This window comes from Ranitomeya variabilis, chromosome 5 (assembly GCF_051348905.1).
Source record: "Ranitomeya variabilis isolate aRanVar5 chromosome 5, aRanVar5.hap1, whole genome shotgun sequence".
In the NCBI taxonomy this organism is placed as follows: Eukaryota; Metazoa; Chordata; class Amphibia; order Anura; family Dendrobatidae; genus Ranitomeya; species Ranitomeya variabilis.
The window spans coordinates 487,415,269-487,442,010 of NC_135236.1; the positions used below are offsets into that span (position 1 = coordinate 487,415,269).

A 26,742-nucleotide genomic window follows, 5' to 3' on the forward strand; every position below is an offset into this window, starting at 1 on the left:
TATTTCGTCGCCAGGACGGCGTGTATCGTCATGTTTGACATCAAAAGCAACGACGCCAGCAACGAGCATAGGGGGCGTCGCAGCGTCTCCTTCTAGCCAGTCGGTACACTCCGGCTGTTTGACATGGAGCTAACAACCAGCGAGAACGAGAAGTGAGTCGCCGTTACGTCACTGGATCGCTCCTGCATCGTTCTGGAGTTGCTGTGTTTGATGTCTCTACAGCGACCTAAACAGCGACGCTCCAGCGATCTAGTTTAGGTCGGCTCGTTGTCTATATCGCCGCAGCGTCGCTGAGTGCGACGGTACCTTTACACAGTGGAGAGGTATGTGTTTGTTAAGATCTCTATCTACACCAAAATTTTGACTTTGGCAAAACTTCTATCTCCTTAATTGTGACCAAATTAAGACATGCCGTCAATATTTATCTTGGATCCTTCTTTAGACGCTTTCCTGGACAGGAGTCAACAGGTACGAACTGGGGCTGAAATTCAGTCCTGGCATTTGAAATCACACAGGCCCATGTTGTCCCCATCCTCATGAACAAGATGGGATATATTACCCTGCATGGAGGAAAGGAAGATTTTCTACAAGACCAATACTTCTAATGATACCCGTGGCCTGTTGGGATAAGTGACGGAGTCAGCAACTTTGTGCTCCATCACAACTCTTTACAGTATTGGTATCTTGAGAACACCGATTCTGTTAACAAATTAGCAGACAAGGCAGCCCATGACCAGACAGGCCCTTCTAGCATTTGCCAGAATTGCCAAAGGGCCAGTTCGGCCCTGGGAGTCACCGATCTAAACCACAAACAAAAGCTTTGCTAAATATGCTACGTCTCTCTAACTGGTTGATGTATGGAGGATACTAATAAAACATGGATCCAGGCAAAAAGAGCAGCTATACTCTCCCATTTGCTTGAAGGGATTGATCTCCTTGACCATCAATGAACGCTCTGCTTCCCTCAAGGTATATGCAGTCCTGCTTAATGCTAGAAAGGAGCCACTGTCTTTAATATATCAAACTTATTCAAGATTCCAAATTCACATGAGAAGGTACTCATCCGAATTTGCAGATAAAAGGTCATCACTCAATGTCAAGGAGGTTACATCCACGCTTTCAAAGGACATAAGCATCCAAATTAAAAGGGGCACCAGGGCCAAAAATTCAAAACCCCACTGACATAGCTGAAGCATTTTGTTGCCATTATAGCTGGCTATATAATGTTCATGGGCAATACTACGACATGCCATCTAATATTCTTGAAACAAAAATTTACAAGTATATTATGGACAATGCCCTTCCTTCCTTACAGATGCTTGAGCTGGAGGTACTAAACAAAGTTTTCACTGAACAAGAGACAAGAGATAGGAGAGGCCATTAAATCAATCCTTATCGGGAAGATCCCTGAGCCAGATGGATTCAATAGATTTTATAAGATGTTGTACCACGTTATTACCATTTTTAACAAAAGTGTTCAGTGTCTCAGAAGACTCCCCCTTTGCCCCTCAAATCACTTTAGTCTCACATAATGGTTTTATCAAAACCTAGGGAAAAAAACCGCCTGCCCTAATTTTCATCCAATACCATATATTAATGTAGATGTCAAAATATAGTCTAACATATTTTCAACTCAGCTCTCCCACTACCTACCCTCAATTGTTAGCAACTGGTGATGAGCGAATATACTCATTGCTCGGGTTTTCCCCAGCACGCTCGGGTGGTCTGAGTATTTGTGACTGCTCAGAGATTTAGTTTTTATTGACGCAGCTGAATGATTTACAGCTACTAGCCAGCCTGAGTACATGTGGGGGTTGCCTGGTTACTAGGGAATCCCCACATGTAATCAAGCTAACAGTCACAAATCATCCAGCAGCTGCTGCGAGAAAAACAATCTCCGAGCAGTCACAAATACTCGGAGACCACCTGAGCAATGAGTATATTCGCTCATCACTATTAGCAACGCCAAGGTTGGGTTCGTTAAGGGTAGAAAGTGTCATAATACAAATAAAACATTGTTGTTAATTTCACATGCAAAGAAACGGGAAAGGGATCTGCCATCTTGGACCCAATTCTTACCAACAGGGAGGAAATGGTTACGCAAGTAAAGGTGGCTTGGAATTTAGGAAGCAGCGCTCATGCGATCCTCAAATTTTTAGATTACAAGAGAAGGAAAGACCGTGAGACTCAGACTTTAAATGGAACCAGTCACCAGGAATAATGCTGATAACCTGCAGATATGGGGTTAATCTGTAGGTTAACATGCTGTCTGGCGCCTGCACATAGCCGCATGTAGCGTGGAGAAAATGCTCTTTATTCCCCCCGGCAGCATTCGGTATTCAGTAATGGAGGGTAGCGCCGGTTCAGTCACGTTCTGAGTATACCGAGCGGTGCTGGGGGGTGATGGCATGACTGACACTGGCTCTGTAATGCGGTCGGCTGTCAGTCAGTTACAGCGGCCGCTCTGTATACTCAGAACGGTGACTGAAACGGCGCCGCCCCTATGAATGAATATTGGATGCTGCCAAGAGAATAAAGATCATTTTCTCCCCACTTCATTAGTCTGCGTGCAGGTGACAGACCGCATAATAACGCTGTTAACCTGCAGATTAACCCCATATTTACCAGGAATAACACGGTTAACCTGTGACAGGTTCCCTTTAAGGTTGGACTTCAGAAAGGCAGATGTTAATGGACTCAACGAAAGTAGGAACGATCCAATGGCTGGATGTTCTAAAGGACTCAATTGTCCAAGAAGGATGGGAGATTTAGCTAAATGAAATTCTCACTGCACAATGGGTAACAATCCAGAAAAGTAGGAAGCATTTAAAAGAGACCAGGATGAGTGAACACAGGACTAAAAACAGAAAAAGAAATGTATATCAAATGGAAAGGGTACATATGGAATGGGTACATATATAAAGAAGAATATTCTGCTGTCTGCATGTTATGCAGGGCAAGAGTTAGAAGAGCTAAAGTCAGTAATGAAATAAGGCTTGAAAAGAGACTGAAAAGCAATAAAGGATTTTGAGGGCATGTCAAAGGCAAAAGAAAAGTCAAAGATACTATAGGACTTTTACAAGATGAAAAGGGTGAAGTGGTCAAAAATGATGTTGAGAAAGCCGAACTTTTAAATTCCCATTTTGCATCTACATGTTAGAAAGTTGCAGGTGCCAGCAATTTTGTCCAGACCATTTTGTGGGTTTTGTGAGAAATTATGTTCAATTTGTCTTTTTTTTTCCCCACTCTGTTTTGTGTTGTGTTGTTCCAATATACATATGTTTATTTCCCTTGAGTGTAACAAAACATGTGTAATTGCAATAATTCTCTGAGAAATACTCCATTTTCTGGTAAAAATTTCAAGGGTGCCAACACTTTTGGCCATGAATGTATATATATTATATAGAGTTGAAACACAAAAACTTGATTTAAAGAAGCACTCCTCCTAGCAAAGTTTTTATCCCCTTAACCCCTTCATGACCGTGGGATTTTCCGTTTTTCCGTATTCGTTTTTCACTCCCCTCCTTCCCAGAGCCATAACTTTTTTATTTTTCCATCAATATGGCCATGTGAGGGCTTATTTTTTGCGGGACGAGTTGTACTTTTGAATGACATCATTGGTTTTACCATGTCGTGTACTAGAAAACGGGAAACAAATTCCAAGTGCGGTGAAATTGCAAAAAAAGTGCAATCCCACACTTGTTTTTTGCTTGGCTTTTTTGCTAGGTTCACTAAATGCTAAAACTGACCTGCCATTATGATTCTCCAGGTCATTACGAGTTCATAGACACCTAACATGACTAGGTTATTTTTTACCTAAGTGGTGAAAAAAAATTCCAAACTTTGCTAAAAAAAAAAATAAAAAAAAAAAATTGCGCCATTTTCCGATACTCGTAGCGTCTCCATTTTTCATGATCTGGGGTCGGATGAGGGCTTATTTTTTGCATGCCAAGCTGGCGTTTTTAATGATACCATTTTAATGCAGATACGTTCTTTTGATCGCCCGTTATTGCATTTTAATGCAATGTCACGGCGACCAAAAAAACGTAATTCTGGCGTTTCGGATTTTTTTCTCATTACGCCGTTTAGCGATCAGGTTAATGCTTTTTTTTATTGATAGATCGGGCGATTCTGAACGCGGCGATACCAAATATGTGTAGGTTTGATTTTTTTTTATTGATTTATTTTGATTGGGGCGAAAGTGGGGTGATTTAAACTTTTATGTTTTTTTATTTTTTTCACTTATTTTTTTTTTTTTTTTTTTTTTTTTACTTTTGCCATGCTTCAATAGCCTCCATGGGAGGCTAGAAGCAGGCAGAACTCGATTGCCTCTGCTACATAACAGCGATCATCAGATCGATGCTATGCAGCAGAAAATCAGGTGTGCTGTGAGCGCCGACCACAGGGTGGCGCTCACAGCTACCGGCGATCAGTAACCATAGAGGTCTCAAGGACCTCTATGGTTACAATACTGAAGCATCGCCGACCCCCGATCATGTGACGGGGGTCGGCGATGACGTCATTTCCGGCCGCCCGGCCGGATGCGGTAGTTAAATGCCGCTGTCTGCGTTTGACAGCGGCATTTAACTAGTTAATAGCGGCGGGTGAATCGCGATTTCACCCGCCGCTATTGCGGGCACATGTCAGCTGTTCAAAACAGCTGACATGTCCCGGGCTTTGATGCGGGCTCACCGCGGAGCCCTGCATCAAAGCAGGGGACCTGACGTCGGACATACTATCCCGTCCGACGTCAGGAAGGGGTTAATATATTGCAGTCCTCATATTATAGAGCACTTTGTACTTACAATTGCTCATTTTGCCTTTCTACTCATCTAATTCTTCTCTTTTCTCTGCTCCATGTAGAAGCAGGAAGTCTCTTGTTCCTGCATTTATCATTCCCCTCTTCATCTTCTTTCCCAGCTGCCCGCGCTCCCCTGCCGTGGGATGCCGCGCGTGCGCAGATGGAGATCGCGGCGGCCATTTTCCTGAAGCAGAGATGCAAACTCGGCTTCAGGAAAATGGCCGCCGCGATCTCCATCTGCGCACGCGTGGCATCCCGCGGCCATTTTCCTGAAGCCCCGGGCAGCAGAGCGCTCCATCTGCGCACGCGCGGCCTCAGGAAGATGGCCGTCGCCACGGAAAAGCCGGTGAATAGCGCAGATTGCGCTCTTTGTCTGCCGCTGCGCAGTGCATTCGGCAGTTGCGCATGCGCAGAACACTACGCCAACGCCGGGAAGATAAGCAAGAGGTGGGGGAGAAAAAGCCATTTCACCACGCCCTTTTGACCAGACCAGAAGATTGACAGGCGAAAACGGCGACTTTGGTAAGGTATTTCGGCAGCATAGGTGGGAAAAATCTACTATTGTAAAGCACAGCTCAGGCCCTATTTAACGGTATTTTTGTCTCATACTGAAAAAACGGGGTGACAGGTTCCCTTTAAACATTCCAGATATATTGTTTGTAAAGTTCTATGAAAAAAAAAAAAGATGAAAACTGAAAATAGTAAAAATTGGACTTCTCATACAATACAACCAGACAGTGGTTCATTCTCATCTCTAAGTGGACATTATGGCAAGACATTGCAATACTTTTACTGTTTGAGATATTAAAATGAAACATTAAGATAAAAACACTCACCAATACGCTATTAACTTTTTTTTTATGGAACTTCCTGTGAAATAAAAGGAGGTTGAGGAACATTCATTTCAGTGATGATATATTAAAAACGATGCACACAGTTCTTCCAAAGTTTGAATGAACATCGGGCATGATACCAGACAGTTAAGGTAAGTTTTCTAATTTGGAGTTTATTTTTATGCAGTTTAGAAAGCCAGAGGTGGATCATAAACAGAAAATATGTATCTGTAAAGTTAAGACTAATGCCGCGATTAATCATTTGAAGGCTTTTAAGTAATTATTCTATCTTGTGGGGGAGGGGAAAACTCTGGGAGCAGACTGGAGAGCAAAAACCCCACCCACATTGGCAAAGAAAAAAAACGCATAAAGGAGACTTTTAGGCTGTGTGCACATGTTCCGGATTTTCCGCTATAAAAGCGCGTTAAAACAGCAAAAAAATTAAGCATCCTATTAAAAGAATGCAATCCGCATTTTGTATGCAGATGCTGTGTTTTTTTCCTGAGCGGAAACGCATTCCGGAAAAAAAGCAGCATGTTCATTAATTTGCGGAATCGCAGGGATTCCGCACTCATAGGAATGCATTGATCCGCTTACTTCCCGCATGGGGCTATGCCCATCATGCGGGAAGTAAGCGGATTATGTGCGGATGATATGGGCACCTTATCACTGTTAAAAAAAAAAAAAAAAAGAATTAAAATAAAAAATAGTGATATACTCACCTTCCGATGGCCCCCGGAGCACTCCCGCCTCTCAGCGGTGCACACGGCGGCTTCCGTTCCCAGGGATGCTATGTGCGTAGGACCTGGGATGACGTCACGGTCACGTGACCGTGACGTCATCCCAGGTCCTTCGCACAAAGCATCCCTGGGAACGGAAGCCACCACGTGCACCGCTGAGGAGATCGGGGGACGTCGGAAGGTGAGTATAACCATTTTTTAAAATTATTTTTAACATTAGATCTTTTTACTATTGATGCCGCATAGGCAGCATCAACAGTAAAAAGATGGTCGGTCACACTTGACAAAACATAGTGTTTGACAAGTGTGACCAACCTGTCAATCAGTTTTCCAAGCGATGCTACAGATCGCTTGGAAAACGCTAGCATTCTGCAAGCTAATTACGCTTGCAAAACGCTAGTGTTTAGCGGGAATACGCATGCCAATTCCGCATGCGATATACCCGCGGCAGGAGTTGCAGAATTGCAGCGGAAATTTCCACGACAAATCAGCAAATTGTGCACTTAGCCTAAAAGAAAATCGGACAGCGGATACATGCAATACTATCCATGGGCAGCAAGCATAAGACACTGGCTGCATGATTGCAGCCATATATATTTAGCTCAGCAACAGAAAAACAGTTTAATAGCCACCGGGGACCAAGCTGCACGAGAGTCAGAACGGTCAGTAACAGAAGGGGAGACAAGCAATGTCAGCAGCGAGGAGAGAGGGATTTGTTCACAGGCACAGTGATTGCATAATACAAGTCAGCACTGTCAATCAACAGAAAGAAGTGGGAGTAATGTAAAGAAGTGCTTGCAACGATGCACTGTGGCGTTTAGCCATGCCAAGAGTGCTCTAAGCACTTTCATTTGTATATTAAAATTAAGTTATTTTGGGGGGAAATGGAGGAACAGATCTAAAACCTAAATACAACCTGTTTTATTCTTACAAGTCTATGTCGTTAGTTTGAAGTGTTTACGTGGTCTGAGACCCCCTTTAAAAACAGTTTGTTGATGAATCCACTAAAATGAGGACAAGCATTGTACTGAACCCACCCAGTCTCCAGCCTAGTAATGTTAGGAATGAGGTCTTTGAATAAAAAAATAAATAAAACAGCAATTCTGGTATATAAAAGATACAAAAACCATCAAGGAACATGTAAAATGCAAAACATACTATGGTTATACATTACTTACTTAGTTTTTATTTCAGGTTCTGGGGTAAAACTGTTAAAAATAAAGAGATAAATAGTGTATAAAAGTATGCTAAGCAGTGTCCGGCTGCTCAATAGTGGTCCCATCAGAAACAAAGATTTGATAATTCAGCACGATGCATGTGACTAAGAGGCAGCACAATCATTATGAGCAGTAGTCTCATACAAGGTATAAATGGACCCATCAAGGAAAGGACATGTACTTGGTGAACAAATTGCAGAGGTCCTTGAAGGGAACCTGCCAAGTTGTACATGCAGTCTTATCTGTGGACAGCATGGTATGGAGAAGGAGAAGCTGAGCAGAAGGATATATAGGTTTGTTTAAAAAAAAAAAAATCTGTATAACTTGTGTTTTATTCATTGAATTACCTGGTGTTTGCATGTATATGAGTCAAGTGGGTGGTCCTACTATTGATTGACAGCTAACTCTGCAAGCTCTGTCATACAGTGTAGATTGTCAGTTACTAGTAGAACCGCTCACTGTACTAATATACAGATGTGCTCTAAAGTTTACATACCCTGGTAGAATTTTTGCTTTCTTGGTCTTTTTTCAGAGAATCTGAATGATAACACCAAACCTTTTCTCCACTCATGGTAGTGGTTGGGTGAAGCCATTTATTGTCAAACTGCTGTGTTTTCTTTTTTTAACCTCTTAGGGTACTGTCACACAGTACCATTTTCATCGCTACGACGGCACGATCCGTGACGTCGCAGCGTCGTATGATTATCGCTCCAGCGTCGTAGACTGCGGTCACACTTTGCAATCACGGCGCTGGAGCGATGCCGAAGTCCCCGGGTAACCAGGGTAAACATCGGGTTACTAAGCGCAGGGCCGCGCTTAGTAACCCGATGTTTACCCTGGTTACCAGCGTAAACGTAAAAAAAACAAACAGTACATACTCACATTCCGGTGTCTGTCCCCCGGCGTTCTGCTTCTCTCCACTGTGTAAGCACCATAGCCGGAAAGCACAGCGGTGACGTCACCGCTGTGCTCGCATTCCGGCTGGCCGGCGCTCACAGTGCAGAGAAGCTGAGACGCCGGAGGACAGACACCGGAATGTGAGTATGTACTGTTTGGGTTTTTTTACGTTTACGCTGGTAACCAGGGTAAACATCGGGTTACTAAGCGCGGCCCTGTGCTTAGTTACCCGATGTTTACCCTGGTTACAAGCGAACACATCGCTGGATCGCTGTCACACACAACGATCCAGCGATGTCAGCGGGTGATCAAGCGACGAAAGAAAGTTCCATACGATCTGCTACGACGTACGATTCTCAGCAGGGTCCCTGATCGCTGCTGCGTGTCAGACACAGCGATATCGTATGGATATCGCTAGAACGTCACGAATCGTACCGTCGTAGCGATGAAAATTGCACTGTGAGACAGTACCCTTAGTGACAGAGCCAATTTGGTACTTAACCCCTTTACCCCCAAGGGTGGTTTGCACGTTAATGACCGGGCCAATTTTTACAATTCTGACCACTGTCCCTTTATGAGGTTATAACTCTGGAACGCTTCAACAGATCTTTGCGATTCTGACATTGTTTTCTCGTGACATATTGTACTTCATGATAGTGGTAAAATTTCTTCGATATAACTTGTGTTTATTTGTGAAAAAAATGGTAATTTGGCAAAAATTTTGAAAATTTTGCAATTTTCAAACTTTGAATTTTTATGCCCTTAAATCACAGAGATATGTCACGCAAAATACTTAAGTAACATTTCCCACATGTCTACTTTACATCGGCACAATTTTGGAACCAAAATTTTTTTTTTTGTTAGGGAGTTATAAGGGTTAAAAGTTGACCAGAAATTTCTCATTTTTACAACACCATTTTTTTTTTTTTTTTAGGGACCACATCTCATTTGAAGTCATTTTGAGGGGTCTATATGATGGAAAATACCCAAGTGTGACACCATTCTAAAAACTGCACCCCTCAAGGTGCTCAAAACCACGTTCTAGAAGTTTATTAACCCTTCAGGTGTTTCACAGGAATTTTTGGAATGTTTAAATAAAAATGAACATTTAACTTTTTCTCAGACAAAATTTATTTCAGCTCCAATTTGATTTATTTTACCAAGGGTAACAGGAGAAAATGGACCCCAAAAGTTGTTGTACAATTTGTCCTGAGTACGCTGATACCCCATATGTGGGGGTAAACCACTGTTTGGGCGCATGGCAGAACTCGGAAGGAAAGGAGCGCGATTTTACTTTTCAATGCAAAATTGACTGGAATTGAGATGGGACGCCATGTTGCGTTTGGAGAGCCCCTGATGTGCCTAAACATTGAAACCCCCCACAAGTGACACCATTTTGGAAAGTAGACCCCCTAAGGAACTTATCTAGATGTGTGGTGAGCACTTTGACCCACTAAGTGCTTCACAGAAGTTTATAATGTAGAGCCGTAAAAATAAAAAAATCATATTTTTTTTTTCACAAAAATGATCTTTTCGCCTCAAATTTTTTCATTTTCCCCAAGGATAAGAGAAGAAATTAGACCCCAAAAATTGTTGTCCAATTTGTCCCGAATACGCTGATACCCCATATGTTGGGGTAAACCCCTGTTTGGGCGCACGGGAGAGCTCGGAAGGGAAGGAGCACGGTTTTACTTTTTCAACGCAGAATTGGCTGGAATTGAGATCGGACGCCATGTCGCGTTTGGAGAGCCCCTGAGGTGCCTGAACAGTGGAAACTCCCCAATTCTACCTGAAACCCTAATCCAAACACACCCCTAACCCTAATCCCAACTGTAACCCTAACCACACACCTAACCCTGACACACCCCCAACTCTAATCCCAACCGTAAATGTAATCCAAACCCAAACCCTAACTTTAGCCCCAACCCTAACCCTAACTTTAGCCCCAACCCTAACCCCAACTTTAGCTCCAACCCTAACCCTAACTTTAGCCCCAACCCCACCACTAACCCTAGCCCCAACCCTAACCCTAATGGGAAAATGGAAATAAATACATTTTTTATTTAATTTTATTATTTTTCCCTAACTAAGGGGGTGATTAAGGGGGTTTGATTTACTTTTATAGCGGTTTTTTATGATTGGCAGCTGTCACACACTAAAAGACGCTTTTTATAGCAAAAAAGTTTTTGCGTCTCCACATTTTGAGACCTATAATTTTTCCAGATTTTGGTCCAGAGTCATGTGAGGTCTTGATTTTTGCAGGACGACTTGACGTTTTTATTGGTAACATTTTCGGACACGTGACAGTTTTTGATCTTTTGATCGCTTTTTATTCCGATTTTTGTGAGGCAGAATGACCAAAAACCAGCTATTCATGAATTTCTTTTGGGGGAGGCGTTCATACCGTTCCACGTTTGGTAAAATTGATAAAGCAGTTTTATTCTTCGGGTCAGTACGATTACAGCGATATCTCATTTATATCATTTTTTATGCTTTGGCGCTTTTATACGATAAAAGCTATTTTATAGAAAAAATAATTATTTTGGCATCGCTTTATTCTGAGGACTATAACTTTTTTTTTTTTGCTCATGATGCTGTATGGCGGCTCGCTTTTTGCGGGACAAGATGACGTTTTCAGCGGTACCATGGTTATTTATATCCGTGTTTTTGATCGCGTGTTATTCCACTTTTTGTTCGGCGGTATGATAAAATGTTGTTTTTTGCCTCGGCTTTTGTTTTTTTTTTTGACGGTGTTCACTGAAGGGGTTAACTAGTGGGACAGTTTTATAGGTTGGGTCGTTACGGACGCGGCGATACAAAATATGTGTACTTTTATTTTTTTTATTATTATTTAGATAAAGAAATGTATTTATGGGAATAATATATATATTTTTTTCTTTATTTAGGAATTTTTTTTTTTTATTTTTTTTTTTTTACACACATGTGGATTTTTTTTTTTTTACTTTGCCCCGGGGGGGACATCACAGATCGCTGATCCGACAGTTTGCACAGCACTCTGTCAGATCAGCGATCTGACTTACAGCGCTGCAGACTTGCCAGCGCCTGCTCTGGACCCGGAAGTAGTCTCTGCAGGACCCGGATGCAGCCCAACGCGATCACATCGCGTTGCTCCGAGGGTCTCAGGGAAGCACGCAGGGAGCCCCCTCCCTGCGCGATGCTTCCCTATACCGCCGGAACACTGCGATCATGTTTGATTGCAGTGTGTCGGGGGTTAATGTGCCGGGGGCGGTCCATGACCGCTCCTGGCACATAGTGCCGGATGTCAGCTGCGATAGACAGCTGACACCCGGCCGCGCTCCCCCCGTGAGCGCGGCCGATCGCTATGACGTACTATCCCGTCGAGGGTCAGATAGGCCCAGGTCACCTTGATGGGATAGTACGTCAGAGAGGGGTTAAATGACCGAGCCAATTTTTACAATTCTGACCACTGTCACTTTATGAGGTTATAACTCTTGAACGCTTTAACGGATCCCGCTGATTCTGAGACTGTTTTTTCGTGACATATTGTACTTCATGTTAGTGGTAACATTTCTTCGATATTGCTTGCGATTATTTATGAAAAAAAATGGAAATATGGCGAAAATTTTTAAAATTTAGCAATTTTCAAACTTTTTATTTTTATGCCCTTAAATCAGAGAGATATGTCACACAAAATAGTTAATAAATAACATTTCCCACATGTCTACTTTACATCAGCACAATTTTGGAAACAACATTTTTTTGTTAGGGAGTTAAGGGTTAAAAGTTGACCAGCAATTTCTCATTTTTACAACACCATTTTGTTTTAGGGACCACATCACATTTGAAGTCATTTTGAGGGGTCTATATGATAGAAAATAACCAAGTGTGACACCATTCTAAAAACCACCTCTCAAGGTGCTCAAAACCACATTCAAGAAGTTTATTAACCCTTTACGTGCTTCACAGGAACTGAAACAATGTGGAAGGAAAAAATGAACATTTAACTTTTTTTTGCAAACATTTTACTTCAGAACCATTTTTTTTTTATTTTCACAAGTGTAAAAACAGAAATTTAACCATAAATTTTGTTGTGCAATTTTTCCTGAATACGCCGATACCCCATATGTGGGGGTAAACCACTGTTTGGGCGCACCGCAGAGCTTGGAAGAGAAGGAGTGCCGTTTTACTTTTTCAACGTAGAATTGGCTGGAATTGAGATCGGACACCATGTCACGTTTGGAGAGCCCCTGATGTGCCTAAACAGTAGAAACCCCCACAAGTGACCCCATTTTGGAAACTAGACCCCTTAAGGAACTTATCTAGATGTGTGATGAGCACTTTAAACCCCCAAGTGCTTCACAGAAATTTATAAAGTAGAGCTGTGAAAATAAAAAATCCTTTTTTTCCCTCAAAAATGATTTTTTAGCCTGCAATTTTTTATTTTATCAAGGGTAACAGGAGACATTGGAGCCCAAAATCTGTTGACCAGTTTGTCCTGAGTACGCTGATACCCCATATGTGGGGGGGGCACTGTTTGGGCACCCATCAGGGCTCTGAAGGGCAGGAGCGCCGCTTGGAATGCAGACTTTGATGGGATGGTCTGCGGGCGTCATGTGGCATTTGCAGAGCTCCTGATGTACCTAAACAGTAGAAACCCCCCACAAGTGACCCCATTTTGGAAACTAGACCCCCCAAAGAGCTTATCTAGATGTGTGGTGAGCACTATGAACCCCCAACTGCTTCACAGAAGTTTATAATGTAGAGCCATGAAAATAAAAAAAAAATCATTTTTTCAACAAAAATTATATTTCACCCCCATATTTTTACTTTTACAAGGGTAACAGGAGAAACTGGACCCCAAAATTTATTGTGCAATTTATGCTGAGTAGGCTGATACCCCATATGTGGGGGTAAACCACTGTTTGGGCGCATGGCAGAGCTCAGAAGGGAAGGAGCGCCGTTTTGGAATGCAGACTTTGATAGAATGGTCTGCGGGCGTTATGTTGCGTTGCAGAGCCCCTGATGTACCTAAACAGTAGAAAACCCCCACAAGTGACGCCATTTTGGAAACTAGACCCCCCAAGGAACTTATCTAGATGTGTGGTGAGAACTTTGAATGCCCAAGTGCTTCACAGAAGTTTATAATGCAGAGTCGTGAAAATAAAAAATATTTTTTTTTTCCACAAAAAAGATTTTTTAGCCCCCAAGTTTTTATTTTTACAAGGGTAACAGGAGAAATTGGACCCCAAATGATGTTGTCCAATTTATCCCGAGTACGCTGATGCCCCATATGTGGGGGTAAACCACTGTCTGGGCGCACGGCAGAGCTCAGAAGGGAGGGAGCACCATTTGACTTTTTGAGCGCAAAATTGGCTGTGGCGTTTAGAGACCCCCTGATGTACCTAAACAGTGGAAACCCCTCAATTCTAACTCCAACCCTAACCCCAACACACCCCTAACCCTAATCCCAACCCGATCCATAATCCTAATCACAACCCTAACCCCCAAAACACCCCTAACCCTAATCCCAAAGCTAACCATAACCCTAATCAAAACCCTAAACCCAACACACCCCTAATCTCAACACCTAACCCTAATCCCAATACACCCCTAACCCTAATCCCAACCTTAACCCTAATCCCAAACCTAACCCTAATCCCTAATGTAACCCTAATGCCAACCCTAATCCAAACCCTAATTCCAACTCTAGCCCTAACTTTAGCCCATACCCTAACTTTAGCCCTAAACCTAGCCCCAACCCTAACCCTCGCTCTAACCCTAATCCTCGCTCTAACCCAAGCCCTAACCCTAAGGCTATGTGCACACGTTGCAGATTTTGCTGTGGATCCGCAGCGTGTCCGCAGCAGTTTCCCATGAGTTTACAGTACAATGTAAACCTATGGGAAACATACAACGCTGTGCCCATGCTGCGGAAAAAACTAAGCGGAAACGCAGCGGTTTACATTCCGCAACATGTCAATTCTTTCTGCGGATTCCGCAGCGGTTTTACACCTGCTCCATAATAGAAAACCGCAGGTGTAAAACCGCAGGGGAATCCGCACACAAACCGCGGTATATCCGCGATAATCCGCAGGAAAAACGTAGCGTTCTGGCCCTGCGGATTTATGAAATCCGCTGCGGAAAAATCCGCAGAGAACCATTCTACGTGTGCACATATCCTAACCCTACCCCTAACCCTAATTGGAAAATAGAAATACATACTTTTTTTTATTTTATTATTTTTTCCTTACTAAGGGGATAATAAAGGGGGGGGGGGTTATTTACTATTTTTTTTTTATTTTTAATCACTGTGATAGGATCTCACAGTGACCAAAATAAAACAAGAGGAAGAATCTTCCTCTGCCGGCCGGCAGATCATGGCGGGCGCACTGTGCATGCGCCAGCCAGTTTCTTACCGGAGCAAGAAGCCGGCGGCCAGCAGAAGAAGCAGGAGGACCCAGGGACCGGTAAGTATAACAGGGTCCCCGATCCCCCTATTTCTCTGCCCTCTGATGTGCGATCACATCAGAGGACAGAGAATGACATCGCTTTTTTTTTTTTTTTGCAGTCGCCGGTAAACAGTTAATTACCGGCGATCTCAAAACAGGGGTCGGTAAAAACCGACCCGATCATGTTCTTTGGAAAGATCTTCCGGGTGCCGGGCGCACTGCGCCCGTCATTTTTTCCCGGAAAAAGATGGCGGCGCCCATCGGGAGCCACGAGGTGCACCGGGGGAGATAGGTAAGTATCGGGGGGCGATCGGGGACCCCATTTCTCTGTGCGATCACATCGGAGGACAGAGAAATTAAATAGCAAATCGCTTTTTGTTTGTTTTTTTTGTTGTTGTTGTTGCGACCGCCGGTAAACGGTTAATTACTGGCGATCGCAACTCGGGGGTCGGTAAAAACCCCCCGAATCATGTTCTCTGGGGTCTCAGCTAACCCCGGCAACCGAGACCCCAGAGAAAATCCGACTCTAGGGGGCGCTATCCACTTTTTCCACAGCGCCGTTAATTAACGGCGCTGTGGTTCAAGTACCCTTAACTGCCGCCGTTAAAAGGCGTATCGGCGGTCGTTAAGGGGTTACATCATAATGACAACCCAAAACATCAAAAGTTTATGTAAGAAGGAGGAGCGGGCTGTGGGTACTTGCTCTGCTCTGGGTCCGGAACGGTCGGGGCTGTCTCCACTGTTGCCCGGGGGAAAGCTTAGGAGACCGGACCAAAACTTGCATTTGGGAGCAGGGGGTGTGGCTAAGTTTAAAAAAAGCCACAGCTCGCAGGGAAGCAGGCAGACTAAGGACTGTTTCACACTTCCGTCTTTTGTCTCACGTCACAATCCGTCGATTTTTGTAAATGCAGGATCCTGCAAAAAAATTTGCAGGATCCTGCATTTCCCATAGACTTGTATTAGCGACGGATTGTGACGGATGGCCATCCGTTTCATCCGTCGTGCACTGGATCCATCGGAAAATAGTGGTCCGTCGTGGAGAGAAAACGTTCAGAGGAACGTTTTTTTCTGCATGTCTGAAAATCGGTCAGCGACGGGTCCTGCGCTGCCCCTCACTGGCTACAATGGAAGCCTATGGACGCAGGATCCGTCACACACTGGAATACAGCGACGTATTACGTTTTGTACCCCTCTGAGCATGCCCGGAAGGATTTTAAAGTATGGGGAAAAAAATCTCTCTCTCTCGTGTCCCCTTAATACAAATCCCATATCCACACCGGAAAAGCTCAGCCGACGCATCCGTCATAACACTGGATGAATTCCCTCCGTTGTATCACTATTTTATCAACATCCATCGGCACGTCTTCCCGACGCATTAGCAGGGGACACTGCTGACGGAAGTGTGAAAGAAGCCTCAGCGGGAACAGACAGCACGCAAGCAGGGAGAAGTGAGTGTTCTGTCCCTCGAGCACTGCAGCAGCGCAGGCCCGCGCATGAGCATCCCCGCTGCCACCCGCAGATACTATGTACAGAGATGTGCAGTGTGTCCATTGACCAGCACAGAACAAGGTGCCGAACGCTTTGGGCCCGTGAGTATTGAGCGTGGGCCGCCTGAGAGAGACCGGGTCTGTGACCGTTATCTGAACCCCTGACCCCCCTGGTGTATATTTGCTGAGCCACGTTAGGGTACGGGCCACAGCACTGCTGGAGCCTATCTACCGCATCAGTATATGGACTAGGCCCGCAGTGCTCCCCAACACCAGTCCTCAAGAGCCACCAACATGTCACATATTCAGGATTTACTTAGTATTGCACAGGTGATGTAATTCTTGCCTTTCCAGGTAATGCAATTATCACCTGAGCAATACTAAGGAAATCCTGAAAACATGACGTGTTGGTGGCTCTTGAGAATTGGGGTTGGGGTACACTGGACTAGGCTCACAGACACAAAAAGAGGACTTAGAGGATCCTCCAAAAATTTGAAAAAAGTCACAGAGAAAAAAGCAGACATGATTACCTGCTCAGGCTTCCAAAACAAATGCACTGGCAGGGTGAAGAGGACCAGATTAATGATGGCTAAAACAGAGGTGCAGCAACACCGGGTCCGCTGCACCCTGCCAGTGCATTTGTCCTCTTTTTGTGTCTGTGAGCCTTGTTTGATGTTTAGTGTTAGGACTGGCAAAACGTAAGGACCCTTGACGCAGGTTGCCAGCTTACGTATTGTGGCCCCAATATAAACCAATACCTTGAGCACAGAAAAAAGAGCCACTATATAATCCGCACACCACCAAATGAATGTGTGAAAAGGGGACAAGCTTTATTGGTAATAATCATAAAAATAATTAAAAACAGTACAAAGACACTCCCTCATTGAGCCTGTTCCCATAACAATGTATATGACCAAGAATGTCACAAAAATACCCCACATGGCACTGAAAACAATCCAAATGGTTGCTACAAGGTGAAATGCATGGCACACAGACAATGCTATTTGATAATAAAAATTGTCTCAAATGTGGTCAATCCCAATAGATGACCATACACTGAGGACCCCCCAAGGTGCAGCAAAGTGCATGTGTAGTAAGACCCCCAGTGTAGAATACACCAGCATAAATACAGGATCCAATACTACCTGAGATAAGAGTCAAAGCGAAGAGGGGTCAGCAGCTGTGGAATAAAAATGAAAGACCACAGCGTAGACAATAAAGGCTGCACAAAAACATAACCTAGTGATCTTCAGGAGGTAAGTAACCTGAGCGGCCAGTGGAGGGAACAAGGCGGGATAGAGGGAGGACCCAACGCGTATCGCTGTTGCTAGGACAGCTTCGTGGTCATCTATTGGGATTGACCACATTTAAGAGAAAATTTTTATTATCATATAGCATTGTGTGTGTGCCATGCATTTCACCTTGAAGCAACCATTTGGATTGTTTTCAGTGCCATGTGGGGTATTTTTGTGACATTCTTGGTCATATACATTGTTATGGGAAGAGACTCAGTGAGGGAGTGTTTTTGTACTGTTTTTAATTGTTTTTATGATTGTTACCAATAAAGCTTGTCCCCTTTTCACACATTCATTTGGTGGTGTGCAGATTATATAGTGGCTCTTTTTTCTGTGCTCATGGTTGCTACTATTGGCGAACGGTCTCTGCACCCCTTGTGTTAATTGATTTATGTATTGTGGTGCGCCAGCATTATTACTTTGCATAAACCAATACGTTACATACATTGATATGGTTTTTTTGCACTTTATCTTGCAGGGTGCAGTCAGACCAAGATGGCTCTGTAAACTGTTGGCTTCTGTTCACACAGCATGCATTTTGTAGCACTGGGTAGTCCGCCTGTATGTGCGTTACTAATAGGCTGTAAGCCAGATGCTCTGCATTGCCTGTGTGTGTACAGACTATTATCGCTTATTTTTTTGTGCACTAAAATACCGAACAGCCAACACTGGATTGAAAGTGGTTGTTTCTTCGGTATTGTTGCACCTTTGTTTCTGCCATCATTAATCAGGTCCATTGAACCCTGCCAGTGCATTTGTTTTGGAGGCCTGAGCAGGTAATCATCTCTGCTTTTTTCTCTGGAACACTGGACTAGGGGCTCAGCAGAGGATAACAGACTAACCGCTGCCGCCAGTAGATGGATCATCATTATCTTCAGGACTTCATCGGACCAACCCCGCACCAGCTGTTGTTGACGCCATCGCTTGCCTTGTAATCCCCATTCTGCAAACCAACTGGATAAGTTAACCCTACCAGAACTATTACTTCTACTATATCCGTTGTTCCTTCAATCAGTATATCCTTTTACATCTGATCTGCTTATTTTACAACCTTTAACTGTGTACCTCCCTGGATGAAGTATCCCTGTGCTAAGTAAAATTGTTAACCCTTGCTCTATCTTGTCCATCACTGCATCCCGCAACCTGTTCACATTTACATACCCTGGTGATTTTGGCCTGATAACATGCACAGAAGTTGACACAAATTGGTTTGAATGGCTGCTAAATGTAACATCCTCACCTGTGACCTGTTTGCTTATTATCAGTGTGTGTGCATAAAAGCTGAGTGAGTTTCTGGGATCCAGACAGACTCTTGCATCTTTCATCCAGCACACTGACGTTTCTGGATTGTGAGTCATGTGGAAAGCAAAAGAATTGTCAATGGATCTACGGGAAAAGGTAGTTGAACTGTATAAAACAGTAAAGGGATACAAAAAGGTATCCAAGGAATTGATAATGCCAGTCAGCAGCGTTCAAACTGTGATTAACAAATGGAAAATCAGAGGCTCTGTAAAAACGAAACCACGGTCGGGTAGACCAACAAAAATGTTGTCCACAACTGCCAGGAAAATTGTTCTGGATGCAAAGAAAAACCCACAAACAACATCAGCTGAAATATAGGACTCTCTGAAAACTAGCGGTGCGGCTGTTTCAAGATTCAGCAGGCACTTGAAGAAAAATGGGCTGTATGGTCGAGTTACCAGAAGAAAGCCATTACTGCGCAAATGCCAAAAAAGTATCTCGCCTACAATACGCAAAACAGCATAGAGACAAGCCTCAAAACTTCCGGAACAAGGTAATTTGGAGTGATGAGACCAAAATTGAACTTTTTGGCCAGAACCATAAACGTTACATTTGGAGAACGGTCAACAAGGCCTATGATGAAAGGAACACCAATCCTACTGTAAAGCACGGAGGTGGATCGCTGATGTTTTGGGGATGTGTGAGCTACAAAGGCACAGGAAACTTGGTCAAAGTTGAAGGAAAGATGAATGCAGCACGTTATCAGCAAATACTAGAGGCAAATTTGCACTCATCAGCCCTATAGCTGCGCATGGGACATACTTGGATGTTTCAACATGACAACGATCCAAAACACAAGGCCAAGTCGACCTGTTATTGGCTACAGCAGAACAAAGCGAAGGTTCTGGAGTGGCTATCTCAGTCTCCTGACCTCAATTATCAGCCACTCTGGGGGTCACTCTAATGAGCCACTGTGGGGAGACCTCAAGCGTGCAGTTCATGCTAGACAGCCTAGGAATTTACAGGAACTGGAGGCTTTCTGCCAAGAAGAGTGGACAGCTTTACCATCTGAGAAAATAAAAAACCTCATCCACAACTACCACAAAAGACTTCAAGCGGTCATTGATGTTAAAGGGGGCAATACACGGGATTAAGAAATGGGGTATGTGAACTTTTGATCAGGGTCATTTGGATGTTTTGGGTTGTCATTAGGACTTAAAAAGAGAAAACACAGTAGTTTGACAATAAATGGCTTCACCCAACCACTAACCATGAGTGGAGAAAAAGTTTTGATAATGTCATTCATATTCTCTGAAAAAAGGCCAAGAAAGCAAAAAAAAAAAACTTAAGTTTTACTGAAATGTCTATAACAAAAATACATACCAATCTGATCAGCTCCTCCTACTCTATAACAACCTGCCTGCAAATCAGATGCCAATTTCAACATGACAGATTCCATCTAGTTATTCAATGCAACAGTTTCCCAAGTAACATTGGTCAACACTACTGTACAGAGGCATTTTTGATACAACCCCTGGCAAAAGTTATGGAATTACCGACCTTGGAGGATGTTCATTCAGTTGTTTAATTTTGTAGAAAAAAAAGCAGATCACAGACATGGCACAAAACTAAAAAGTCATTTCAAATGGCAGCTTTCTGGCTTTAAGAAACACAAAGAAAATCAAGAACAAAAAATGTGATTTCTACAAAATTAAACAACTGAATGAACATCCTCCAAGGCCGGTGATTCAATAATTTTTGCCAGGGGTTGTACCATATGGGTACAAATATGGTAAAAAAATACCACAGCTATAAGAAATTGATATGTCATATTACACAATAAAAATAAATGCTCTATCTGATGTCATGTAATGTAAACACCAACAACCTAATGATATGAGCCTATAAGAGGCCGTATACCTTATATTTTATTTTGCCAGCTCGCAACCATTCCTCACCGCCACACGCTCACACACTTACAGGCTCGACTAGCCTGAGCATGCATGTGGTTTTTAATGGAGTGGCAGCTTATCACCCAAATTAACAGCGGAGAGTGCATGTTGAAATCCAGCATGCTCACTCCCCACTGCCCCTACATCTTATGTAACAGGTAAGGACACCCATTCGCATTAGATAGTTAGTGGATATGTGTCTGTGTCTAATCAAAAGCCATTGGCAAAATACATTTGCATGAATACTTACAAGTGCTCAGTCTGCATACACATGGAATTTGTAGGGTCTCCTAGTATAAGAAAATAAATAGAGAAAAAATAGTTGTGACAATTCCAACAACAAAAAAAAAAAGTTAAACTACCAAAACTGGATTTGTGTGATTCTGGCAAGGCTGATGTATGTCATCTTATCACACTGAGATCTCCTCGCTCTAGGCACTTGCAGCCATTACAAGTGCTGGGAGAGGAGAGCTGCACTGTAGTGGCAATGTAGCATGCCATATATCACTGGACACAACATATATTGCCAGGTACCACAGCAATTATCACCAAATACAGCTTAAATCCCTTCTCGCTGAAGATAGTTTTGACCTGCCTGACAAAACCCCATTTTTCAGGTCTGATCGTGGCAAATTAAAGGTTGATAATTTTTTTTAATAAAAATTTCAAACTTGTAATTTTTATGCCATTATAAAATTACATTCTTTCAACCAATATGTCATTTTAGCTTAAATTTTTTCATTTTCACAAGCTTTGGTGAGAAAATACAGCCAAATATTTGTTACACAATTTCTATTAAGTAAGACGATACCTTATATGTGGAAGAATCTACTGTTTGAGAACACGGAATGGCATAGAAAGAAAGATGCGCTATTTGACTTGGTGAGCAAAATCTTGGCTGGAATAGATTGTGGATGCCATTTCCACAACCCTAGATATGCGGAAACCATAGAAAAACCAATCCACAAGTAACTCCTTATTTTGGAAACTACACCACTCAAGGAATTCATCTAGAGTTGTACCCAAAAGGGCTTCAGAAACGTTTATAATATTGGAATGCAAAAATGGAAAATTACAGGGTTCTTTACAATAAAAAGTCGTTTTATCTAAAAGGTTTCATTCTTACAAGAGGTAATGGGGAAAAGGAAACCCAAAGTTCATAATGCAATTTCTCCCGAATGCAGCAGTATCCTATATGTGAGCAAAAATTACTTATTAAACACATGGCAGGGCTCAGAACGAAAGAAATTCTATTTGGCTTTTGGGGTTCAAATTTGGTTAGAATAGTTTGCAGGTGCCACTTTCATATCTCTATGCAGTTAGATTAGCAGAAAAACCCAAAAATGACTCCATTTTGGAGTCTACATCACTGCAGAAATTAATCTATGGGTGTGGGGAGCATTTTGAGCCCATGGGTGCTTCTCAGAATTTTCATAATCTGGTGATAAGGAATTTAAAAAAAAATTAAAAAAAAAAAAAAAAAAAAGGAATTTTGGTCCGTAAAATCTTTCTTTCGCTTCATTAGGGGACACAGGTAACCATGGGTGTATGCTGCTGTCGCTAGGAGGCCACACTAGGCAAAAAATGGAAAATAGCGCCTTCTCCACAGGGTACACCCACCGACTGGCACATCAGTTCGTGTGAAAGGGAACCTGTCAGCAGGATTGTGCACAGTAACCTGCACCGTGTCAGGTCATCGCCATTATGATGATTAAAATGATAAATTGGTTGATGAAATCTGTCCTGTGGTTGTTCTTTAATCTTTATTTTCAGTTTTTAGTTAATGATATGCTCGTGCTCAGAGGCGGCCCGGAGATGATGGGGTCTGCACGTGGTGCGCTGATTAGATATTCATAATGCAGACAGCTGAAAGGTCGCTGATCCCTCACTGACCTTCCCGCTAGTTTGCATAATGAATATCTTTACATACTTTAAAAAAAAAAACAACACACATTCTGCAGGCAGGTGCCAGGCATTGCACCTGCTTTGCAGCATAATCGCATGTTCTATGTGCCAATACATGTTCTTCATGTTATTCAGCAAGAAGAAAAAAAATAATTGGAAAATGGTGACGTGCAGTAGCAGCTATCGGTGTATATAGCTGTGATCCAATAGCTGCTAGTGCGCATGCGCCGGCGGCGCCATCTTACTGAAGAAAAAAAAAAATTCTTCCTCCAAGATTGCACAGCCTGCACCTGCCCAGTAGCAGCTCTGGGAGCATCTCTGATGCTGGACGCAAACCGAAACATGTAGAGAAGCATCCTGAATGTCCACAGAGCAGAAAAATTCCCCTGGCTCCATGGAGGCAATTACCAAACGTAGGGACTCCATCCAGAAATGACGGATCCAAACATGACGGTTCAATCATTTGAGGTTCAGAATCGGACGGAGAGACCAGTCTTTCTTCGGGACCATGAAGAGATTGGAGTAAAACCCTGAAAAACATTCGTGCAAGGGAACGGGTATGATAACTCCTGTCTGTAGCAGTGAGGAGACTGCCTCAAGAGTACCTGGAACCTGAGCCGGGAGTCTAGGCGGACGAGACTGCAAGAAGCGTCTTCCTGCGGTAGAAGAAAAGTCGATTTTTGTAGCCTGAAGTCATGATCTCTCTGACCCAGGCGTCGTCGACCACCCACAACCAGACATCCTGGAAGAGAAGGAGCTGGCCTTCCACCTTGGAGGGATTCCCGGGGAGGGGTAACCTGTCACGCCGAGTAGAATATGTTGGAGTGAGACCCAGTGGGGAGCTGGTTTAAAGGACGGCTTCCTCCTCTCCCTTTGGGTGGGTGAGCAGTCCTGATGGAAGAAGGACCCTGATGGAGAAAAGGGTCGAAAGGAACAAAACTGGAGCGATCTCTTCCTATTGAATGGGCGTTTAGGCTTAGGCTGGGGAAGGGAAGTGCTCTTGACGCCGGTAGTATCTAAGATTATTTGATCCAGCTTGGATCCAAACAGTTTAGAGCCTTGAAAGGAGAGGTTAGTGAGGGACTTTTTGCCGGAGGATCCGCATTCCAGCTTTTAGCCAGAGAATGCGGCATATGGCAACGATGTTGCTGGTAGCCCGGGTGGAATAACTGGTCTCATTCAAAGAAGCGGTCAGGAGATATTTGCCAGCTTGGCCAATCTGGTCTGGCAAGTCGGCAAGCTCATCCGGAAAAGCTGTCGCTAGAATACCTTGACGAAGCATTCTTGCCCAGGCTGACATGGATTTTGCTACCCAGGTGGAGGCAAAAATGGGACAGAGCGAGGCGCTGAATGCTTCAAAAGCCGACTTAGCCAAGTATTCAATCTGCCTATTCATAGAGTTCTTGAGAAATGCTCCATCCGACAGACAAAATGGTCTTGAAAGACAGACGAGAGACCGGCGGATCAACGGTAGGGGACTCTGTCCATCTACTAACGAGGTCTGGAATAAAAGGATAAAGAATATCCAGCTGCTTCCTTCCTGGGAAGCACTTTTTAGGGTGATCCCAGTGCTTAGACATTATTGCTTCAAACGCCCTGCGGTTGGAAAGTGTCCGGGAAGGACGTTTTACCCGTTTGAAAGAAATGGAGTACTCCTGGGCTAGGGCCTCATCCTCTTTCAGATTAAGAGTTTCGCTAATCGCCAAAATAAGGCTATGGACCATATCTTTCAATTTTGAGTTCCGGTCCGTATCAGACTCAGAATCTGACTGGGAATCCACATCCGACCCAAAAGCCGCCTCAGAAGAGGGGACATGGGATAAGAAGGGCATCCTAGAGGATGTAGAGAGTCCCGGAGAGCTGGATGAGGAACTGGAAAGAGCTTGCTTCCTGGATTTAGTCCTTGATCTGTCCTTATGAGGGTCGCGGTCAGTTGCATACGTATTACCGGTGAAGGAGTTTGGAGCACTGGTGGCGGCAGACAGGTTTAGTAGGCGCGCTAGGACCTGGACCAGGGACTGTGACACCTTTGTCAGGTCGAAGACCGATTGAGACATAGCAACAGCCGACTCCGGAGGAAGGAGTGTGCTCTCATTCCGGGTGGTGGGGGGGCTCCTGTGGTGCAGACATGGTAGAAGGGCTGCAGGACTGACAAAAAGGAGCAGGCTGACCTCAGGACCACTTCTTTTTGCAGAAGGTACAGGCGTAGTGATAATAGTAGGTTTAGTAGGGCAAAAAGAGGCCTCTCTAGGGTTGGGCATAAGTTGAGCCTTGATGATACTGCTGTATCAGATATTGTCAGATTCCTATGACGCTGCACAGTAGGAAAGAGGCGGAGGGAGATGAGGGAGAGCCGCAGAGAACTACTGCGCATGCCCAAGATTCCCAGCCCCGCAGTGTGAATAAATCAGAAGAGACTGCGGGGCGGGATCTCGGGCCGCGCGTCCACGCAGGTGCAATAATAAAGACATCATGTGATGTCAGTGGAGGGGCAGCTCTAACGCGCATGCCCAAGGAAAAAAATTTCCCAGGCGCTGGAAAAATGCCATAACGCTGAGGAGGCGGCGTCCAGAATAAATGAGGATGTAACTGACGGCTGTGGTGCATCTGTGTAAGGGAGGAAAAGCCCTCCCCCACCCCGACAATTTCAAGGTAGGAGGGACACATTATCTAAACTATTATTTCAGCATTGGCAGGGACAAGAACTAAAAGAGCCACCTTGACAGAATGCAGCATTAGTGCTGCACAAGGTGGCTCTCGTAGTTACAAACGCCTGGGGGGGGGTGACAGGTTCCCTTTAATATTGAGGGTCCGATTGACGGCAGATATGAGGCCGTCGACCATATTCTGGAGTTTGGACACTTGGTCCGTGTCGGGATCAGATTCTGACTGGAAATCAAGGTCAAACCTCGGGGCCACCTCAGGGGAGGAGCAGTAGAACACAGAAGGCTTCCTGGAGAATGTAGAAGGGCAAACAGACAAGGAACTGGAGTGTGCCCGCTTCTTGGATCTTATCCTTGATCTGCCATGCTGAGGCTGACTGCAATTTGTCCAGATGAGCGATCGAAGTACTGGTGGAGGCCGGCAGGCTAGGTAAAAGTTCAAGGGCCTGGACCAGGGACTAGGATACCTTGGTTAGGTAAATTACTACTTGAGAGATTTAAACAGCCACTCCGGGGAAGATGGTGGTGGGGGGTTGTGTTATCGTCCTGGACGGCAGGGGGCTCCTGTGTGGCTTGCATGTTAGAAGGGTTGCAATCTGTGCAGAAAACTGAGGCCTGACTTGTGGGCCACTTCTTTTTACAGAAGGGAATAAGCGTAGGGAACAGGCGTAGTGGGTAACAGTGGTGGAAGGACAGGCACAAGGCTCCCTAGACCTGTGAATATGTAGAGGTCTAGGGCTGAGGGGGTCTGTTGAGGAGGTCTATGCCTAGGAGGAAGACAAAAAAAAAAACCAACAACAACAGCCTGGACAGAGCCTAGCCGATCCTGGATGCAGAGAACCTCATGTAAAAAAAAGGCAGGTCCTGCAGAAAAAGAGAACCCTGTGGATCTGCAGTGGATGTTGTGATACCGTTGCAGCCGGATACAGAGTGAAAAGGAAGATGCTAAAAAGCCTGCGCTGATAGAAAGAACAAACAAGTGCTCCCACAGGAGAGAAAGCAAACGCGAAAGCCCTGCTGCTTGTGACTGCTCGACATGCACAAGAGAGGACGTGTACGTGGGTCCTCAAGCGCTGATTGCTGACATGCACAAGGAGATGGAGTGGCATGCAATGGAGGCCCAGACAGCCAGGGACTAAATTTTTTATTTTGGAGCGTCAGAAGCGCGCTCTGGAAGATGTAGAGGAGCTGGGATCTCCTCTATCTATACAGATATTCCCCGCCACCATAGAGAGGGGCTGTGGGAGAAAATGAGGAATAACTGTATGGACGAGGTCCT

At 44.1% G+C, this 26,742-nt stretch overlaps 1 protein-coding gene across 3 annotated transcripts in view; it reads right to left on the bottom strand.

Annotated features, from left to right (window-relative positions):
- The window catches only part of CDC25C (cell division cycle 25C), an 83,825-nt gene that overhangs the window by 42,156 nt on the left and 14,927 nt on the right, over positions 1 to 26,742 (bottom strand). For all 3 annotated transcript variants that reach the window (XM_077265548.1, XM_077265546.1, XM_077265547.1), the window contains 3 exons: positions 21,146 to 21,185; positions 7,553 to 7,582; positions 5,638 to 5,671 (listed from right to left, as the gene is read on the bottom strand). In XM_077265548.1, coding sequence (XP_077121663.1) covers positions 5,638 to 5,671; positions 7,553 to 7,582; positions 21,146 to 21,168 — 87 coding nt within the window. In that variant the 5' untranslated portion in view covers positions 21,169 to 21,185. The remainder of the gene's footprint in view (positions 1 to 5,637; positions 5,672 to 7,552; positions 7,583 to 21,145; positions 21,186 to 26,742) is intronic.